Source organism: Bradysia coprophila, chromosome IV (genome assembly GCF_014529535.1).
Source record: "Bradysia coprophila strain Holo2 chromosome IV, BU_Bcop_v1, whole genome shotgun sequence".
In the NCBI taxonomy this organism is placed as follows: domain Eukaryota; kingdom Metazoa; phylum Arthropoda; class Insecta; order Diptera; family Sciaridae; genus Bradysia; species Bradysia coprophila.
In genome coordinates, this window is record NC_050738.1 from 2,391,959 (window position 1) to 2,411,676 (window position 19,718).

General features: G+C 36.3%; 2 protein-coding genes and 1 long non-coding RNA gene across 6 annotated transcripts in view; all 3 read left to right on the forward strand.

Moving 5' to 3' along the window:
- The window catches only part of LOC119066457 (TNF receptor-associated factor 4), a 59,179-nt gene extending 49,014 nt beyond the window's left edge, over nt 1-10,165 (forward strand). For both annotated transcript variants that reach the window (XM_037168963.1, XM_037168962.1), the window contains 3 exons: nt 2,647-2,751; nt 7,921-8,106; nt 8,168-10,165. In XM_037168963.1, the coding sequence (XP_037024858.1) occupies nt 2,647-2,751; nt 7,921-8,106; nt 8,168-9,079 (1,203 nt within the window). In that variant the 3' untranslated portion in view covers nt 9,080-10,165. The remainder of the gene's footprint in view (nt 1-2,646; nt 2,752-7,920; nt 8,107-8,167) is intronic.
- An 826-nt stretch (nt 10,166-10,991) lies between these two features.
- Nucleotides 10,992-17,844, forward strand: LOC119066460. The gene is made up of 3 exons (XR_005085751.1): nt 10,992-11,003; nt 11,340-11,348; nt 17,735-17,844. It is a non-coding gene; the product is annotated as an uncharacterized LOC119066460 (long non-coding RNA).
- On the forward strand, nt 16,004-17,848 carry LOC119066456. 3 transcript variants are annotated; one of them, XM_037168960.1, is made up of 2 exons: nt 16,004-16,096; nt 16,174-17,844. In XM_037168960.1, the coding sequence occupies exon 2, from the start codon at nt 16,214-16,216 to the stop codon at nt 17,687-17,689; it is 1,476 nt and encodes a 491-aa protein (XP_037024855.1). In that variant the 5' UTR covers nt 16,004-16,096; nt 16,174-16,213; the 3' UTR covers nt 17,690-17,844. The 3 variants fall into 3 exon arrangements, with proteins under 3 accessions (XP_037024855.1, XP_037024856.1, XP_037024854.1); XM_037168961.1 differs by having other exon boundaries at nt 16,010-16,100; nt 16,176-17,844; XM_037168959.1 differs by having other exon boundaries at nt 16,011-16,098; nt 16,169-17,848.
- The last annotated feature ends 1,870 nt before the right edge of the window (nt 17,849-19,718 follow it).

A 19,718-nucleotide genomic window follows, 5' to 3' on the forward strand; every position in this document is an offset into this window, starting at 1 on the left:
ACTCATAACAAACATATTTTATCCATTAATGCCATTGAGTGTGGATGAGCTACATAGTAACACATTTTTCTTTCTTTCTTGTTTGTTTGATTTAGACTCTGTTCGATAAGAAAACTAAAATTTTTGTGGTTTCTTCAGTTTGTTATCGCAGTTTTTATTTTGCATCGGCCGGCGAGAAATTTTATGAATTTCTTCCAAGAGATAGTTGAGTGTGAATAAATTAGTCGGAGGAAATTATTTTTCGTTATCTAAAATTGCCAGCTAATGATTGTTGAGAGAGCACAGTGTTTGTGTTTAAACTGTTTACCGTCTGAAAAGGGTATCAATGGTAAACATCGACGACTTCCTCTTTTTTTGGGTGCTGTCTTCTGTATATGGGAACTGAGATTTGCAATTTTATTGTTTGCTTTTGCTAGAATAATGTTGTGTACATAAAGTGAATGATGACGATTATTGTGGGATGAGTAATGCTTTGGAAGGGTGTTAAACGAACATCTACGAAAGAACAGCTAGGCTAGGATATCATAAACTTTATAGCACGACATGTTTCTTTCAGTACCACCAACACCACTTCAGTGAACATTCCTCACTTTATCATGTAACTGTTACTTTCGGACTACGATTATACCGAAAGAATGTATCTATATGTGCGGTGCACTAAAATGTAATTTATCTGAAATCATAATTTTTAAAACGAGCAGCGTTAAATCATTTCGATTAGAATCTTTTGAGTTCATGTAGTTAAACACCAATAAATCGTACATAGCTTAAAATAACAAACAGACAAAATGGAAATTGTATAAAATTTCCTATTTATTTATAGAATGATATATCAATTCGACGATGAGACCAATGCATTTTTGTGTTGATTCTGACAAGTTTATTATAATTTTGTAATTTTGTGATCGTACAAAGAGAGTTAGATCTACAAAGAAAAATATGTAATTCACCGAATCATCGTTCACTAATTTAATTTCTTTCTTTTTTTTGTTATTCGGTTTTTGCCTCCACAACATTTCAGATTTGGAATCAAAATTTCCTGGAAATATTCGCAATAAAACATTTTTTATATCGAGTTTTTTTTAATATATCGTTTACGATATATCGGACAGATATATCAGCTGCTTTACCAGTGGTAAATTACCACAAGTCCACTCGCTATTCAGCAAGTGTATTGTTAATTTGGTTGAAAACAAGTTGATGACTAAGACTCAGAGGACCATCGACCATAAATTTTAGTTTTTTTTTAGAAAGTTAATCGAAATAGATGCTGTTCGTTTGAACCGCTCTGCCATTTAATTTATTTTAATGTCCCAGAAGTCAAAAGTATTTTTTTATTACTTTTTTCGGTCTTGAATTCACGAAATTGTAAAAATTATTTATTCATAACATATACGCATCCCTTGTCAGTCCTTTTACATTCAATATATACCTTTTCGAGGAATCATGCGAGATATGGGACTTAAATTGAAAAGTTATTCGAATTTGGGAAGGTACGGAGAATTCTTGTAGAATTTCATCATATGAATATTTGATGGGCTTAATATGTTCAAATGAACTGAAGGATTGCGCAGTTTTATTATTTATGATCTTGAAATGAACATTTCTTCGAGATTTATCTTCAGCATTGTTATTGTGATTCGCAATTTGTGAGATTTTCTAGCGTTTTTCACCAGGAATAGTTTTGAGTCAATGACGAACTTAAAATAGATATTTTCCAAATGGGTCATCTGTTAGCGACAACTACGACAAAGTTAAGCAATGACTTCTGACCGATACGGTCTTTTATAGCAAAATGTAAATAATGAAGTACAAGATTTCGTATGCATTTTGCTGAGGTCAAGAGAAGTAATAGATTCAAGAAAGCTAGAAAAAGGTTTAAATCTAAGATATGTGTCAGGTACGGAACCTACACACAATAAAATGTTATCAGATTCGATGATCTCTGTTTACACCATCGAAAAAACAATTGGCGATGATTCAACCGCTAATGAGGCAACAATTATTCAAATTCAGTTGGAGGAACAATGCTTACAGCATAAAGCCATACCGTTTTATATATGTAGAAGAATGAATCAACTTATTAAGTCAAAAACGTTTACACTACACCAACATAACACAAATAAAAACAATTCGTTCTGCGTCATTTCCCAATCCAAATGCCATAAATAATAATTCTGCCTTCGAGTCATTCTTTACCCTCAAACCGATTAAACTGCAAAAACACTCCAAACATATTTCTGTGTGTACACATAACCGTTGAAGAAGGTATATGATCGACGAAATGATAAGAGAAGAAGAAAAGGGAAAAATATTGCAAAAGTATGGTTCACTTGCGATAAGAAAGCATAAATTGAAAAAAATATAAATGCGTAACGGCTGCAAAGACCGAAGACAAGGGGTCTCATTCATTCAATTGGTAAATACTTGATAAAATGTTTGGTCGTGACAAATTCAAGGTTTTACAGAAATGCACAGAATTTTGATGTTTAGTTTGACCGAAACTCTAATGGCAATAAGTTGGAGGGCATTGCTAATTGAAGCTGTTCGGTTTCATTTTATTTTGTGTTCGTAAATTTACCCGCTTATGTAAGTCTCAAACATTTTACTCGACAATAAATCAACTTGTTTTTTGTTCATTTTCAGATCTATCCCGATCCGGAATCAGAGAAAGCCATCATGGGTTCACTAGTGTTCTGCATACACCACAAACAAGGCTGCAAATGGTCAGATGAACTGCGAAAGCTGAAGGTGCGTACGCTTCTCTTTCTATTTTGTTTTACTTGGATTGTTTTTGCTGAGAATTTTTTCATCGTTAAATTCATTGATGCGATTCGAACATTCTTGCTTCTTCTAATTATTTCCGGTCAACGAAAAAATGTGAAAAAAAACTTTTAGTTATTGATTTTAAATGATTTTCCGTTCCGTGTGCGGTACACAACTATGTTTTTGTGAAACACATCGCCACACATTATTCTCTTTCATTTTAACATTTACTTACCAGAACACTATATATTAGAGTCATCCCATCAACTTGTTTTCTGGAAATATTTCAAATAGTTTCGATACACAGAGTAGTTGTTGTATCAACTTATTATTACATTCATGTGTTGGTCGGCTGGAAGACATTCGATATGATGTGAATTTGTGTGTAGGACTGACTGTGTGTCATATAATCAAAACGTATTTTAGATGAATCGTCTCTATTTGAGAGAAAATATAAATAAAACATTTTCCATTGCGGCGCCAAAGAATGTCAATGGATTCGTTTGATTCAAACGTATAAAAAGAGTTACGATTTGTGTTGCATCTTGCAACAGAAATTAGACTGAGAGCTTGTGTGCATGAAAGTGTCTTGGCCTAAAAGCCTATGCTGTATCATTACGAAACCTGACACGAAAAACATTTTGTTCTGCATCTTGTAGAACCTAACGGCCTAAACAATGCCCGAAATATAGAAACGTCGTTAGAATCCAATAAAAATATCCAACAAAGTGATGGTGGATGGCGAGGCCTTCACACAGTAAAATTTTAATCCACCTTGATATTAAAATGAAAGCATTGGTCCCAAATGACCAGTGCCAGACAAATTGAAAATTCAAAAAAAAGGCGCTGACCTGCACCTGACTTGTTTTGGTTCCGAGTTTCTTTAATTCAGTTTCAGGTCAGGTTTCGGTCAGTCGGAAAATTTGCTTGAACCTGACCTGAATTTCAAATTTTGAGTTCAAGGTTAATTCAGGTTGAACCTGAACCTGACTTAATTTTAATAAAGTTTTCTCATACCTGACGTGTTCCGAGATCATTCAAAAAAATTTGTCTTCTTGACCGACTTTTGAAAAAATTACTTTTGCGTTCCATTCTAAATCTGGCACCAATATCTTCATTTTAACATCAATTTGCCTGAGGTATACGTTAGGTTATGATCTTCATAGCTCCCACAAATAATCGTCGTAGAACGAAACGTTTGTCACATTGCAAGGTGCACTATTATGGCATAGGCAAGAGCATAGATTTCAAATGACCAAATAAGGGACTGATATGAGCACAGGCTCTCGGTCCAGACAGATATTTTTTCTTAGACATTCTTAACAAACATCAGATGTCTTGACCACCTTTATCTTGAAAAAACCATCTTTTAACATTGTCATACAACAATCAAGTCGAGAACCACATAGCAACATTGAAAACCAGAAGCCCATTTTTTATGATAATAATAATGTGACAACCAATAACATTATTTGATATGTTTGTCCGAATGCTCAACATAATTTATAGAAAAAACAATTTTTTTTCTCTGGTTGAATTTAAATTAATTCGAAATCATTCAAATAAATTAACATTTTCTCCCATTTAAATACATATATTCAGTTTGGATGGTTTACATTAATTGTTAATTCATTTTATAACGAATGCAATCGGAGAATTATATCATAACAAAAATATACGCCAACGCAGCATCATTCCATCAATTTAGTAATATTCATAATAGAAATGATGGTGGAAGAGAAAAAAAAAAGTTTTTTTTTTCACTTCTTTTCAAATTGAATTGGTTGAATAGCAACTGAAGGCTATAATCTAAACGTATTAATGCCACAGAGAGCACTCTAACACGTTAGACATCGAACAGATAATTAGGAATTGCTGTTTTTCTGTTGTGTTTATACATGTAATGGGATTTTTAACACTGAAAACATCCAACAATTTTGAGTCATTATTTCATCGGTAACAATTACGATATACAATAGGTCTCAAGACAGGTACATAACCCCGAACCAAATATATGTGTATACAAAGCCCCGGCAGTGAGTCGATATCTAATGATTGACTTAATTTCTTTGTAAAGTAAAAGTAAAGCCATTATAACCGTCTCTGTAAATATGCCTCAGACACAGCGTCAACTAGTAAAATTAATGTTCTTGCGGCAATTTTCGTCGTTCCAAATGGAAAAATGTTTTCTTCGAATTTAGATTTTTTAATAGGAACAGAACGTATTTATGGCTGTTAGTGTCAAAGGTTTTCAGTTAAACATTTTTTTTTTTGGTCGATTACATTTTCTATACACGATGACCAATGAAATATTCTTGACGGCCAATTAAACGTTATTCAAATGAAAATCGAGAATAAATAACAAAACGATTTCTATTGGGACCAATAAATGCCACAGCGAAAAAGAATTATTCGAAAAAAATTCAAATTTCGTGTGCCTTTAATTTCCATTCGGGTTGTATGTCCATTGTGTGACCATTATTTTGGATTTTAATTTTATTTTTTTTCCAATTTTTTTATTATTCAACTAAAAATGAATCTAATTGAAATATGGTTCGGCTGCACCACATCATATCTGTCTTGAATATGTGTCTAATGGTATTAAGCAGCTCTGTTTGTGTTTACATTAAACACGAAAAATAATCGTCAGTGTTGTCTTTCCTTTTATTTTCGTTTATTTTCTTTCTTTTCGACTTTTGTGTACACATTCTTTGTTTGAAATTTTAAATTTTGTTTTATTTTCGAATTTAATTACGGAACGAAGAAAAAAAGTCACCTGTTGATTTTGAATTAATTTTCATGTGGGTTGATGGTTAGCTTTTTCGAATAAATTTAACTTTTTTCTTCTTCTCTTCTCCGTTCTGTCTCGCGGTATTTAATTGTTGATTGGCACATTAATAATGTTTCTCATTTTTATGTGTGTTTTAAATGGTCGTCCCGTAATTGTATTCTATTGATGGATGTAACCGTTAATCGGTCGTGTTAAAAAATGAGGTGTTTGAAATAATGAATGTGTGAAGGTCGGTGCTTTTAAGATTTATTTATTGCGCACAGAGTTTACTGTTCGCTTAAGTATACGCGGACGATTCTTATGGAATTATTACTGATTGCATAAAACATTAGAAAGGTCCACATGTTTATCGGGCATCTAGGATGGCCACTGTCCTATTAAAACGACTCTTCATCCTTCGCAAACGTATCGGATATGATATCAAGATATTGAATCTATTACTTCTTTTGTTTAAAACATCACTTAATGATTGATAGGAAATCTATTACTTCGTTAGTTTGAAAATTGATTTTTTTTTATATAAAACCAAGCTCTAGCCCTAACTGGTCGTTTATTTTTGTCGTCGTTGTGGATAACAGATGTAGAGGTTAACGTCTAGCTATCATCATTTATTGTACTATGCATGCACTGCACACGCATTCAACAAGCAAACCGCAATCTTCGTCCGAGTGCATAAGAATTTATTGAAAAAGGTGAACAAAATTCACACAAAAAATCGCTACATTAACATTCTTCAGCGTTTTACCACTTCTTTTTTCGCCAGCCAGCCCATCAACCCAGTAAAAAAAAACTCATTTCGTTAGCGAAATTCCTTATTTCTTCGGTATTACCGATGCAAAATGCCCACTGGTATACAAAATGTATACGAGAGCGTGATTCAAACAATTATATTCCATGTACAACATCTCGTCGCGAATCGATTTTATTGTCCAAAATACACAAAAATTTCCTTTAGAAAAAATGTGAATGGAAATATTGCTGATGGGTAGGATAGAACGAAGAATTTAAAAAAAAATCGTAATGCCAGTCACGACATCAACAGCATTTTTTTCGTAATGAAATTGAAATTAAGTTGAATATGCACAAATTATTCAATGAAAATGGAAGGTTTCTGTTTAATTGATAATTTCGCTTAATTGAGGAGTCCAATTTTAGTTCAGAATTATTATGAAGATGATGGATGTGGCGTTTACAATTTCAAATAATGACTCACAGCCGCCACACATTTTCTATTTACATTTGAAGCGAACATGGTAATTATTTTCTGGCGTTTAATTGTTGCCGATGTTGCGTATCCGAATTGACGATGCGTAACTTCATAAAACACTTTTGCTTTTCGTACTTGATTTACAGCATTCGTATTCGGAGAAGTGGCTTCTGAAGAATTTTTGTTTCTTCATTTTGAAAAATTATTCCGAACATTACATCAAATTAATCAAAGTCTTGGAAAAGAGGTCGACAATTTAACGTTCAAAATTACAATTAAAATTTCCATTCCGTTAAAGTAACACTGTGCCATATGTTAAGTGTACACTGGGCACAATATACGCATCAAGTAAGTGTTGGATCCAACGCTGTTGTAGATGATATGCTGCCATGATATTTAATTGGAAATGTTTCCCAAAGTACTATAAAATGTCGTTTTGTGTGTGGCTTACACTTGAATCAGAAGAGTTCGGAATTTGATACGTTCGAAGTGGTATGGTATTGTGTATACGCTACGCTATAATAATATCATATCATCCTAAAAGACCCATAGTCATTACATGATCGTTACATGCTGGCATCAATGTTGCTGCTGTATTTCGTTTTATTAAAAAAAGAAAGAAAGAAAAACAACGGAGAGAGAGATGCTGTACGATTATTGAAAGACGGGAACCAGATGTTGTTGTACACGATGGTTTAAAAGAAATGCACGGTTTCATTCAATGAAAAAGGTCTTTTGATTTTACGATACATATGTTTATGTGGCTTTAAAGGAAGTAACTTTTGTCTGCGGTTTACGGACGTCTGTAAAACTTCGAGATATTTTCCCATGGTTGAACTAAATCTTGAAGTCAAGTCATCTGTTATGGGCAGCAGTGCCTCGAAATATAAGCGATGAGTTCATCTGTTCTCTTAAGTTTTATGTTCTGCGTAATATAATGAATAAGTAAATGATTTTTGTAACAAACACGCACGGAAAGCCGTACAGGCAGTACTAACAGATTTACTGATCATACCGTAGCACTTGGTACTCTTGTCGTTTTGTAAAAATTTAGGTTTGTCCCGAAACTTGAGCTTCTCTTTAACCCTTGGATTTAACTTCTTCAGATAGAATGAACAATCAAAACTAATTCTCTTTACATTTCTGACTATTCCAGGCTCATCTGAACGCTTGCAAACATGACACAGATCCTTGCCCGAACAAATGCGGATCTCAAATTCCCCGCGTCATGATGACTGATCACCTTACATTTACGTGCAACCAAAGACGAGCCAATTGCGAATATTGTAATACAGAATTTTCCGGCCAAGGACTCGAAGACCACACAGGCACTTGCAATCAGGTAAATTTCAAAAGAAATTTCGTTCAATATCACGATTTTATCAAACTTTTCTCTTAATCAGGAACCAGTGTACTGTGAAGCCAAATGCGGTGCTCGAATTTTGCGCGGTCGTATGTCCATTCATCGTGTCAAAGATTGTGCCAAACGTTTGAGACGGTGCCCGCATTGTAGCCGAGAATTTTCCGCTGATACGTTAGCTGCTCATGGTGCGACTTGCAGTCGTAGCCCGTTGCCGTGTCCTCAGCGATGTGATACTGGTCCCATTCCACGAGCTGACATCGAAACGCATTTACGTGATGAGTGTAAGGCATTGGCCATTCCATGTACATTCAAGGAAGCTGGTTGTCGTTTCAAGGGTCCCAGAAATTTGTTGGAATCGCATCTGGAAGCGAATACAGCATCGCATTTGTCGTTGATGGTTTCGCTGGCCGGACGACAAGGTCAACAGATCCAAATGTTGAAGGGAGCCGTAGCAAAACTGAGCACAAACTACACAGGCACACTGCTATGGAAAGTCACCGATTGGTCGGCAAAAATGGTCGAAGCTAAGACCAAGGACGGCCTAGAGTTAGTTTCCCCACCATTCTACACCAGTCAATACGGCTATAAGTTACAAGCGTCAATGTTTCTGAACGGAAACGGTCCTGGTGAGGGAACCCACGTTTCAGTCTACATCAAAGTGCTGCCGGGCGATTATGATGCTTTGCTGAAGTGGCCATTCTCACATTCCATTACATTCACACTATTCGAACAGGGAACTCTACATAGCGGCGGACAGGGTGGCGTTGCGGAATCGTTTGTACCAGATCCGTCATGGACGAATTTCCAGCGACCATCTCAAGAACCGGACTCGCTGGGCTTCGGTTTTCCTAAATTTATCTCGCACGAAATGTTAAGTCGTCGTTCATTCATCAAAGACGATACGGTGTTCTTGCGGGTCAAGGTCGATCCGAGTAAAATTGTTGCCGTTTAGAGGAAGGACGGCCGAAATTTGATGTGCCAGTGTCAATAGACATTTTCATAATGTGAATGCTGCAAGCGAATTGTTTTCGTTTGTATACTAACAACGATCGTTGGATGGGGATTTAAGGATTGGCGACTGCCGTGGAAGGAGGAACGCTGTGTGTATATATAGGCATTTTTAAGGTTATAAACTGATGAATCGAATCTTGTTTAGTAGTAATGAAATGCTTCTCGATGTTTAGCTGTTTCGTGGACTTTGATAATTCAAATTTATGTACAGGAAGGAAAATGAACAATTTCAATATTTCGTATGCTTTGTTCATATAACCAGGTGTTATATGTGATTACAAATGCATAGAAGCTAGGCAGATGCAAGAGTCTCAGGAATTTGATATGAAAAATTAATGAGCAAGTGGAATGTAAAAAAGAGAGATAGAGAGAAGAAAAAGAAAATTAATTTTAAAAAAGATCTTTGCTGGAGATAGACCAAAGTTTATTTGTTTGGAAAGCTTTTGTTCTGGCTACAATTAATCGCCGATCTCATGACTGTAGTTGAATCGAATATTGTAAAACAGGTTGTCCTCGGTTCGGCTCAATCATGTGTCGGAGGTGTAAATGGGTCGAAAAGTTTTCATAATCATAAATGTTTCAATTAAAACGAAAAAAAAATCGTCATGATGTGTACAATGTTCTGTAAATATTTTTATGCTTAAAAAGTCATTAGTTCAGTAAGGTATTAGTTTCGAGAATAGTTTCAATATTTCGACGACATCGATGGCCAAACACAAATATATTGTTTATAATAAACATGGTCGGTGTCGGTGGAGCAAACTCATCTCAAATTTTCGATTACTTTTTTAAATTTTTGTTTCAACGATTTAAGGGTTACACTAGACAACGAAACTTAATTTTTAAGTCAATGTTTACAACAACATATTATCGTATAATGAATGTGTCGGTTTTTGAATGGTTTTTGTGATGCTTCTTAAGTGTGTAGTTGTGTGTACAATTTTATAAATTTAAGACGCGACTTATCTAAGCTTAAGACTACGAAGAACTAATTTTTCAGAAATAAATGCCAATTTATGTCAAATATAAATTTTGCTTGTTTTATAAACAACAGTCCAATGACTTCTATTCAATATTAGCCGAGACAGGCGTCGCTGGTGGAAATAATGTTTTCTTCCCGGAACTGTGTCATGACTTACCGACAGAGCAAAACTTCCCGCTGGTAGAAAATTTTACAAGAAAAATCGTAAAATATTTTAGAATAGTGGGTCGCCGGCGAAAGTCTTTGTCCATTTAATTGTGATATTCGAAAATATTGAAAATATTATTTCCTGAAAGCGAATGCTTAAAATATTCCATAAACTTATAAAGGGTGATCACGAGTGCAGCGAGCGAGAAAATTCTGCGATTTTGAACTTTTGAATCGTTCTATTTATTACTTCCCATTTAGGTCTCAGGTTAATCTCGAAGAAACAACTCTGTGTTCTTTTATTCAATTACATAGTAATAGATTGCAATTCTCATCTCTACAAAGTATATATGGCCTGGAAGATGCGGGAATTCCAAAGAAAAAAAAAAACAAAAAACGAGCCGTCAGAACAGTCGGAGCGTTTGCTGCGACTGAGCCCCGTACAAACCCGTACATCTATTGCGTACGTGACCCTAGTTCGTCCGTCGCCCTACTCTTACCGTAAGCCTACTGCGCCCGTAAACGTCGGTAAAGTAAAATTCTTATGAAATGTGTACGTCTTAAAAATTGCGCATAGCGCAATTACGAAGCCCCGTCCGACGTTTCTTTCAAATGTAACACAAATTTCGAATTGAGTTACAAACAATTTTTATTTTTATTTTTAGCCCCGTACGAAGTACGAAGGGGCTTATAGGATTACGATGCCGTGTGTAATTGATGGAATTCGAAGCAGACGGTAAGTGCAAAGTGTTTGCCTATGTTTATAGATGACGAATCCGCAATAAAAATTTGGGCCGTCTGTCCGTCTGTCCGTCTGTCCGTCTGTCCGTCTGTCCGTCTGTCCGTCACGTCGATATCTTGAGTAAATCAAATCCGATTTCAAAAATTTTTTTTTCCCTGAAAGATAGTCAAAATTGTGAGGCTAAGTTCGAAGATGGGCATATTCGGGTCGGCCCTTCGTGAGTTAGGGCCACCTAAGTGATTTAAGGTCTTTTGGTGATATTTATGGCAAAATAAACGATGGAAATGTAAATGACACGGCAAATGATAGGTATTGTCAATACCAATCCAGGAAAAAAAAGTTTTTTAAAATCGGGTGAGTGGACCGTGAGTTAGGGCCTTAGAAGTGAAAAGCTACTAGGGCCCTATGTGTATTTTACATAGAACTCAAGTAAATTTCATCCGTTTTTCGTAATTTTTGTTTCATTTGAAAGATAATCGAACACCGAATAGAATGTTGTTGAAAAAAATTAAATTTGGGTCCTTGGACTAAGACCGCTACTAGGGCCCTATGTGTATTTTACATATAACTCGAGCAAATTTCATCCGTTTTTCGTAATTTTTGTTTCATTTGGAAGGTAATCAAAGGCCGAATAGAATGTTGTTGAAAAAAAATTAAATTTGGGTCCTCGGACTAAGGCTGCTACTAGGCCCCTATGTGTATTTTACATATAACTCGAGCAAATTTCATCCGTTTTTCGTAATTTTTGTTTCATTTGAAAGGTAATCAAAGGCCGAATAGAATGTTGTTGAAAAAAAAATTAAATTTGGGTCCTCGGACTAAGGCCGCTACTAGGGCCCTATGTGTATTTTACATATAACTCGAGCAAATTTCATCCGTTTTTCGTAATTTTTGTTTCATTTGGAAGGTAATCAAAGGCCGAATAGAATGTTGTTGAAAAAAAATTAAATTTGGGTCCTCGGACTAAGGCCGCTACTAGGGCCCTATGCGTATTTTACATACAACTCGAGTAAATTTCATCCGTTTTTCGTAATTTTTGTTTCATTTGAAAGATAATCGAACACCGAATAGAATGTAGTTGAAAAAAAAAATTGGGTCCTCGGACTAAGGCCGCTACTAGGGCCCTATGTGTATTTTACATATAACTCGAGCAAATTTCATCCGTTTTTCGTAATTTTTGTTTCATTTGGAAGGTAATCAAAGGCCGAATAGAATGTTGTTGAAAAAAAATTAAATTTGGGTCCTCGGACTAAGGCCGCTACTAGGGCCCTATGCGTATTTTACATACAACTCGAGTAAATTTCATCCGTTTTTCGTAATTTTTGTTTCATTTGAAAGATAATCGAACACCGAATAGAATGTAGTTGAAAAAAAAAATTGGGTCCCTGGACTAAGGCCGCTACTAGGGCCCTATGTGTATTTTACATATAACTCGAGCAAATTTCATCCGTTTTTCGTAATTTTTGTTTCATTTGGAAGGTAATCAAAGGCCGAATAGAATGTTGTTGAAAAAAAAATTAAATTTGGGTCCTCGGACTAAGGCCGCTACTAGGGCCCTATGTGTATTTTACATATAACTCGAGCAAATTTCATCCGTTTTTCGTAATTTTTGTTTCATTTGGAAGGTAATCAAAGGCCGAATAGAATGTAGTTGAAAAAAAAAAAATTTGGATCCTCGGACTGAGGCCGATACTAGGCCCTATGTGTATTTATACTCAATAAATTAAAATTTTAGGGCTATTTGAAATTTTTGTTTTATTTGAAAGGAACGTCGTACGGGGCTTCGTAATTGCGCTATGCGCAATTTCTAAGATGTACACATTACATAATAATTTTACTTTAACTACTTTAACCGGCGCATAGGCTTACGGTCAAAGTAGGGTGACAGACGCACTAGGGTCACGTTCGCAATAGATATACGGGTTTGTACGGGGCTCAGTCGCAGCAAACGCTCCGACTGTTCTGATGGCTCGTTTATCGTTGGAGAACCTAATTATAAGACACTTTGTCTCGTATCATATGCCAAAAAAAGTTAAAACTTTTTTTATAAATCATTTTGAAAGTCACTGAAAACACGAAAATTCGAATCAAAATACAAAATTTTTTACAGTTTGTATTTCTATTCGAATTTACGTGTTTTTATTGACTTTCAAAATGATTTATAAAAAAAGTTTTAACTTTTTTTGGCATATGATACGAGACAAAGTGTCTTATAATTGGGTTCTCCATCGATAAAAAATAAAAAAAAAATTGTTTGTAACTCAATTGACTTAAAATTAAGTAAGTATCATTTTCACCGATTTATATTGATTTTACAAAAATCCAAAATGGCGGCCGACGGCCATTTTGTTAGGAGGTGGAAAGTAGTACAGCTGCTTTACATTCGTTAGTACCTTTCAAACAAAAAAAAATGAAATTCGGTCAAAGTTTACTCGAGATATTAACAAAAAACACCACCTTCACTGTACGGCCGAGTAGCCACATATAAGCTAACTCCAAGAGACCTAGCTCACGCTCCGGTGAATCGAATTTCATAAACTTTTTTTCCCCTGATTGGTACGGTCAATACCTATCTAATAAAGCAAAATCCATCTAAATACGTTCAAATTTGGCCAACCTACAAGCAAAAACGGCTTGCCGCACTGTGCCTGTTCCACACCAAGGGGTCTAACTCACGAGTCGGTCATCCAATTTCCATAAACTTTTTTTTTGTCGATCGGTATTGTAAATACCTTTCATTTGACGTATCACTTACAAGTGTAGTGCTTAAATGTCTGGAGATATCGTCGAAAAACAGTTAGGCACTTATTGGGCCCCAGCTCCGGAAGGAATTTGAATCGGATTTGATTTACTCAAGATATCGACGTGACAGACGGATGGACAGACGGACGGACGGACGGACGGACGGACGGACGGACAAAATTTTTATTGCGGATTCGTTATCTATGAACATAGGCAAACACTTTGCCCTTACCGTCTGCTTCGAATTCCATCAATTACACACGGCATCGTAATCCTATAAGCCCCTTCGTACTTCGTACGGGGCTAAAAATAAATTTATTTCAATGTCCTGATCAGATTTTATTGTAGACAGTTGGTTCGCTGAAACTTATAATTTTCATCAAACAATTGCCCTACATCTCCAAACTAATTTGTATCGCATTAATCACTGCATGAAACTACATAACATCAGCGGACTAAACCTTATCCGAAAATAATATGTATTTGAATTCCTTAAATAGGTTTATTGATGTGGAAAGCAAAGGAGACGTCTTTTCTTTATCATTTCCAGCACCTACCGGTAAACTTTTAATTTCCAATCTTTACGTCAACATACTTGTGAATACCGCAACCTGCTTAACAATTTCGCTACTCAAAACAGGAAGGACGCAAAACCTTACTCGATTTTAAAATTCTCATATTAGAAGAGTGAGGAACTTCCCAACTCCATCCACGGAAAAGTGTACTGAAATCCGAAATGGGAAGTTCTACGAATTTCCCGTCTCTAGCTACATCAACTGAAAACTGTACTGTACTGCGAAACGGGAAGCTCTACGAATTTCCCGTCTCCGATTATATCCACCGAAAACTGGCCTGTGATCCGTAACCGGAATTTCTACGAATTTATTGTCTCTAGCTAGATCAAGTGAAACGGAAACTTCCCTAATGTTCAGACATTACAAAAAAAGGCTTCGGCGAACCCAGGATCCCGCATAATTTCCACCAGCAAAAGGCGTCAGGAAGAATCGCCGATCGGAGAAATTTCTCAGACTAGAAGACGTGATAATTTAGAAATTAAACTTTCACATATTCTAAGCCCACCGGTGTAATTATCGAATCTGTTACTTCTTTCGATGTAAGTATTTTATCACCTCCTAAAAGGGATCTATTACTTCATTAATTTTGAAATTCCAAACAAGTCAATCGCTTGTTTTAGTGGCTTCTATCGATAACTCACTGTTTAAACCAAAACTTTCGGTCTTTTCATAACATAAAGAACCATGCCGCCAGGTAAAAGTTGGATAAAATTATTGAGCTTACATATTGCCGCATCAAACCAGAAATCAGAAGGAACAATTAATAAAACTGTCCTGCCCGGCTCGTTTAACCACCTGTCCAGGCTAATTTGTTTCTAAAAAAACCTGCGTTGGATAAAGTCTCACAAGGTACTGGATGTGGAAAGGCAACGAAATAATTGCTTTCAGAATTTTAGGATATGTTTACATGCATCGGGGCAGAAAACGACAAAGATTTTTCACAACACAGGTAAGAAAACAGTCATTTTCTCACCTCAGCTGAAATGTCAGACACTTTGCTGTGAAAAACGTTGATATCGGAAAACAGAAGAAATTCCATTTTCTCAAGTGACTTGTGGTCCTTTGTCAACAAAACAAATATTTCGAAATTTTCGACCCCTTTTCCCTCGGTGAACAAATAACTATTTCTTAATTATTCGTCACTTCATATGTAAAATCACAACACTGCTTCTCGCATGAACTGGACATAGATAAAACGATCCTAAGCGGTAGCTCTTATTACTAACTAAACCCTCTAAATACGACACTTGTCACTTCAGTGTTCATGCTAGGAGCAATGCTGTGGCAAAATTTGTTGAGTATTTGTATCGAACAACTGATTTAAGACACTTTCGATGGCCTGACCGAATTGAAAGCTTCATGCGAAAGTTATGAAAATCGACCGTACCAAACAGACACGTGAGTTGTGGAAAATCTAAGACTTCATTCATCTACTGCATTTTTGGTCGCTTAAGCTTAAGAAAATTCTAAAACATTTATTGGGCGACTAAGCCTCTCCTTGGAAATTGGTTTGTCTCTCGTTAGTTGATTAAAAGAAATCAAAAGTGATACATGCAATGACGGCCATAATAGCTGTGGAGTTTTGGGATTAAATGAAAAATGAGCGCCATCTCTACACAAAGGCATAAGAATGGTGATCTGCACTACCTTCCCTTCAAGGCAAACAGACTTAGACATACAATGACACAATTGACAGTTTACTAACAACATACGTTCTTCGGACAATAACTATAACTTCCAGTGTTTCAATAAATCAAAGAATAAATCACTGTAAGTACTAAGTGCTCCAACGACTAGAACTGTAAAATTTCATTGAACTTAATTGGTTTTCGTTGTATTTTGATCAGAACTACACTCAAACGTTTAATCGGAATCTTCTGCGAAAAAATGTCGACTCAACACAAAATGCTCGATCTCAACGATGACTGCATCTATCATATCTACGAATTCCTGCCGATAATCGATTGGTGTGCACTACGCGAAACATGCACCCGCTTCCGGACAATTTCTGATTATTGCTTCTCCAGACGAAGCGGAACATTCGAACTGAGGGACATCTCTGACACGTCATACTCTCCACACAGTTTGGCCGCTTCCGACGTGAAACATGTTCTACGAAATTTTGGTAAATTCATGGAAGCATTGACTATCAATAAAAACCACTTTGAAGGGAATGTGGATTGCAACGTATTGGTACTGTTTGTCGATCGATATTGCGAGTCGTTAATCGACCTGAAACTTGTCGACATCAATTTGACTATGTCAACGATTGCACAATGCAACCGACTCTTTTCCACTTTGGAACGATTGGTCATCGATCAATGGGACGACGAAAAAAGTTTTTCTAGTTGTTTGGCTAAATGCACATCGTTAACGGAATTAGAATTTATTCGTCTTGTTATTCCTGGAGATTGTCTGGCCTACAGACACATTGAATCTTTACAATCATTCAAGGTCAGTCGCTGCGACGAAATGAGCTATGATGCGATGAAATGTTTTCTCACCATAAATGGCCAGTTGACGCAAGTCAAATTATTTGATCTTTATTTTCGGAAAGGTCACGGTAGTCGGAACATACTCACAGATATTGCCAAATCGTTGCCAAAATTGGAGGCCCTGAGTCTTCATTTCAACATAGAATTCATGCCGGACCCTCTACCTGTGGTTGAAATGGCGTCCCTTACGAAACTCGAAGCTAATTTAACGTACGTTGCCGATAGCAACGTTAATGCCATTCTACAAGGCCTGACACTGCACAATAAGATCGAACATTTACATTTGGCCCAGTTTACATGTACTGACGAATCGATTGAACTTTTATGTTCGATGAAACGCTTGAAGATACTGAAGCTCACAGACACGAACCAGTTGAATGCAGATGTTTGTAAGAGACTAGCTACACGATTGTCTGACCTAGATGAGATTCATATCATTGAATGCAAAGACACTTCCTTCAATGAGGTCAAAGAGTTTTGTGTTCATGTGCCGAATTTAAAGAAAATTATCTTCAATCGTCCAGATGATGCGAGCCCATCAATTACGCAAGAAATGTTTTCATCGCTGGTGAACATCAGAAGAAATCAGCCAACGAAGAAAATGTTGTTGATTTTTCTGAACGACGACGATCTACGTGAGATCAAAAGCGAATTTAAATGGAGTGGAATGGAAGACACCTTGGTTAAGCAAGAAAACGTTTTGAAACTGGTGCCGCTGGAGAAAGAACATCGAAGCACTGTTTATGAATACGGTAGTGGTTTTAGGTACCATTCCAAACAATTTTTGGATGACATTGACGTTGAAGATGAAAGTGGTTCGGACGATTCAAGTTTCGACGGTTCCGACGATCATTGGGTGTTTGGATAGTACAATTTTAAGTCGATATATAGAAGCTAAGCAAAGAGAAAAAAGTCTATTTTACCATGAAGATGAATGTTCATTTTCTTGAGTTTCCATCAATTTTAAGTAAAAAAGGTTTGAAGAGTGCAGTAATTAAGAATTTGAAATAAAGGTCTTTGACTTGAAAAGTGGCTGTTTTGACTTATGATACAGGTTAGAATTACTTTTTCAAGGACTAGACCATCTGCAATTGGAATTACGACAATCTTACAGACAAAAATAGTATTTTGCATAATAAGGGGGAAAGTAAAAAAATTCAAACGTGTGAAGTTTGCAGCCCGCGCCGCAGGCAAGGGCGGCAATCACACGATTTGAGTATAAAAATAAAAACAATTTAACAAATGAAATTACTGTAAACATACATTCACTTGCTCACAAAACATTTGGCTATCGTCAACACAACACTACACTCAATGCGTACTTTCAATCAAGTGAACATGTGTTTTCGAGACATATGAGGACCGAAAGTAAAATGATGACAGTGACATTTACTTTCGGCCCGCAAATACGCAAGCCCACGGGGCGAAAGTAAAATGATGACAGTGACATTTACTTTCGGCCCAAGGCCTGAATTTTTTTACTTTCGGCCACCATGAGGACTGAAAATACAAACTTTCGCAGTATTTGGCATAAAAATATTTTTTCATGTGTCGGGGCCGAAAATGAGGGAGTCTCGAGATTTTTCTCGGGTTTTCGACCCCTTACATGAAAATTTTTTTGAGTATCTGTTTTGGACGTTTGATTTTAGGCACTTTCGCATGTAGCCCTCACTTCGTTCGGGCTACAACTCGCGAACGTCCAAAACAGATACACAAATAACTATTTTCTGTCGTTTTTGGAGTGCTACGAGGGCCCATTGTATCTCAATCTCAGTCAACTTACATTATCATACAGTAAGCAAATACGGTCCCTACGATATAAACTAGACCATAGGTAGCTGATATTACTAGGCAGACTGGGCCTACTAGTCTGCTAAACTAATATTATGTTGACATATCTTCCTCGGGTAGGCTAGAACCATATCAAAAGATTCTGTTTACTTTTTCCATTAATAACGAATCGAACAACAACATATTTATACCAGCACGTGCACGACTCTAAGACGACTGAAAGGTAGAGATTTACTGCTACAATACCCGAATCCAATAGACGAAAGATTATTGTCATCTCCAACAACGAAAATGGCATTTCACCAGAGTGAAACAATTAATAAAACTGTCCTGCCCGACTCGTTAAACGGTTAAACCACAGGCTAATTTATTTCTTAACAAAATTGCATTGGGTAAAGTCTCTCAAGATACTAGATGTGGAAAGGTAGCGAAATAATTGCTTTCACAATTTTACATGCATCAGGGCAGCAAACGAAGAAGTTTTAAGATTTTTCACAATGCAGGTAAGAAAATAGTTATTTTCTCACCTCAGCTGTTTCAGACCCTTTGTTGTGAAAAACGTTGACATTGGAAAAAAAAGAAGGAAATTCCATTTTCTCAAGTGACACTACAGCTTCTGGTGGAGTTTTGGGATTAGATGAAAAATGAGCGCCATCTCGACACAATACTCGGCATATACGTATAACAAAATGTTGATCTGCACTACCTCCCCCTCAAGGTAAACAGGCTTAGACATACAGTGACACATTTAACAGTTTACTAACAATAATCGTTCTTCGAACAATAACTATAACTTCCAGTGTTTCAATAAATCAATCGATTAGAACTGTAAAATTTCATTGAAATCGGTTTTCGTTGTATTTTAACAAGATCAGAACTACACTCAAACGTATAATCAGAAACTTACGAAAAATGTCGACTCAACGCAAAATGCTCGATCTCAACGATGACTGCATCTATCATATCTACGAATTCCTGCCGATAATCGATTGGTGTACACTACGCGAAACATGCACCCGCTTCCGGACAATTTCGGAGTATTGCTTCTCCAGACGAAGCGGAACATTCGAACTGAGGGACATCTCTGACACTTCATACAATTTGGT

Bases quoted from the DNA above. Each gene is read 5' to 3' on its own strand.
- LOC119066456 (XM_037168960.1), top strand. From the start codon at position 16,214: ATGTCGACTCAACACAAAATGCTCGATCTCAACGATGACTGCATCTAT.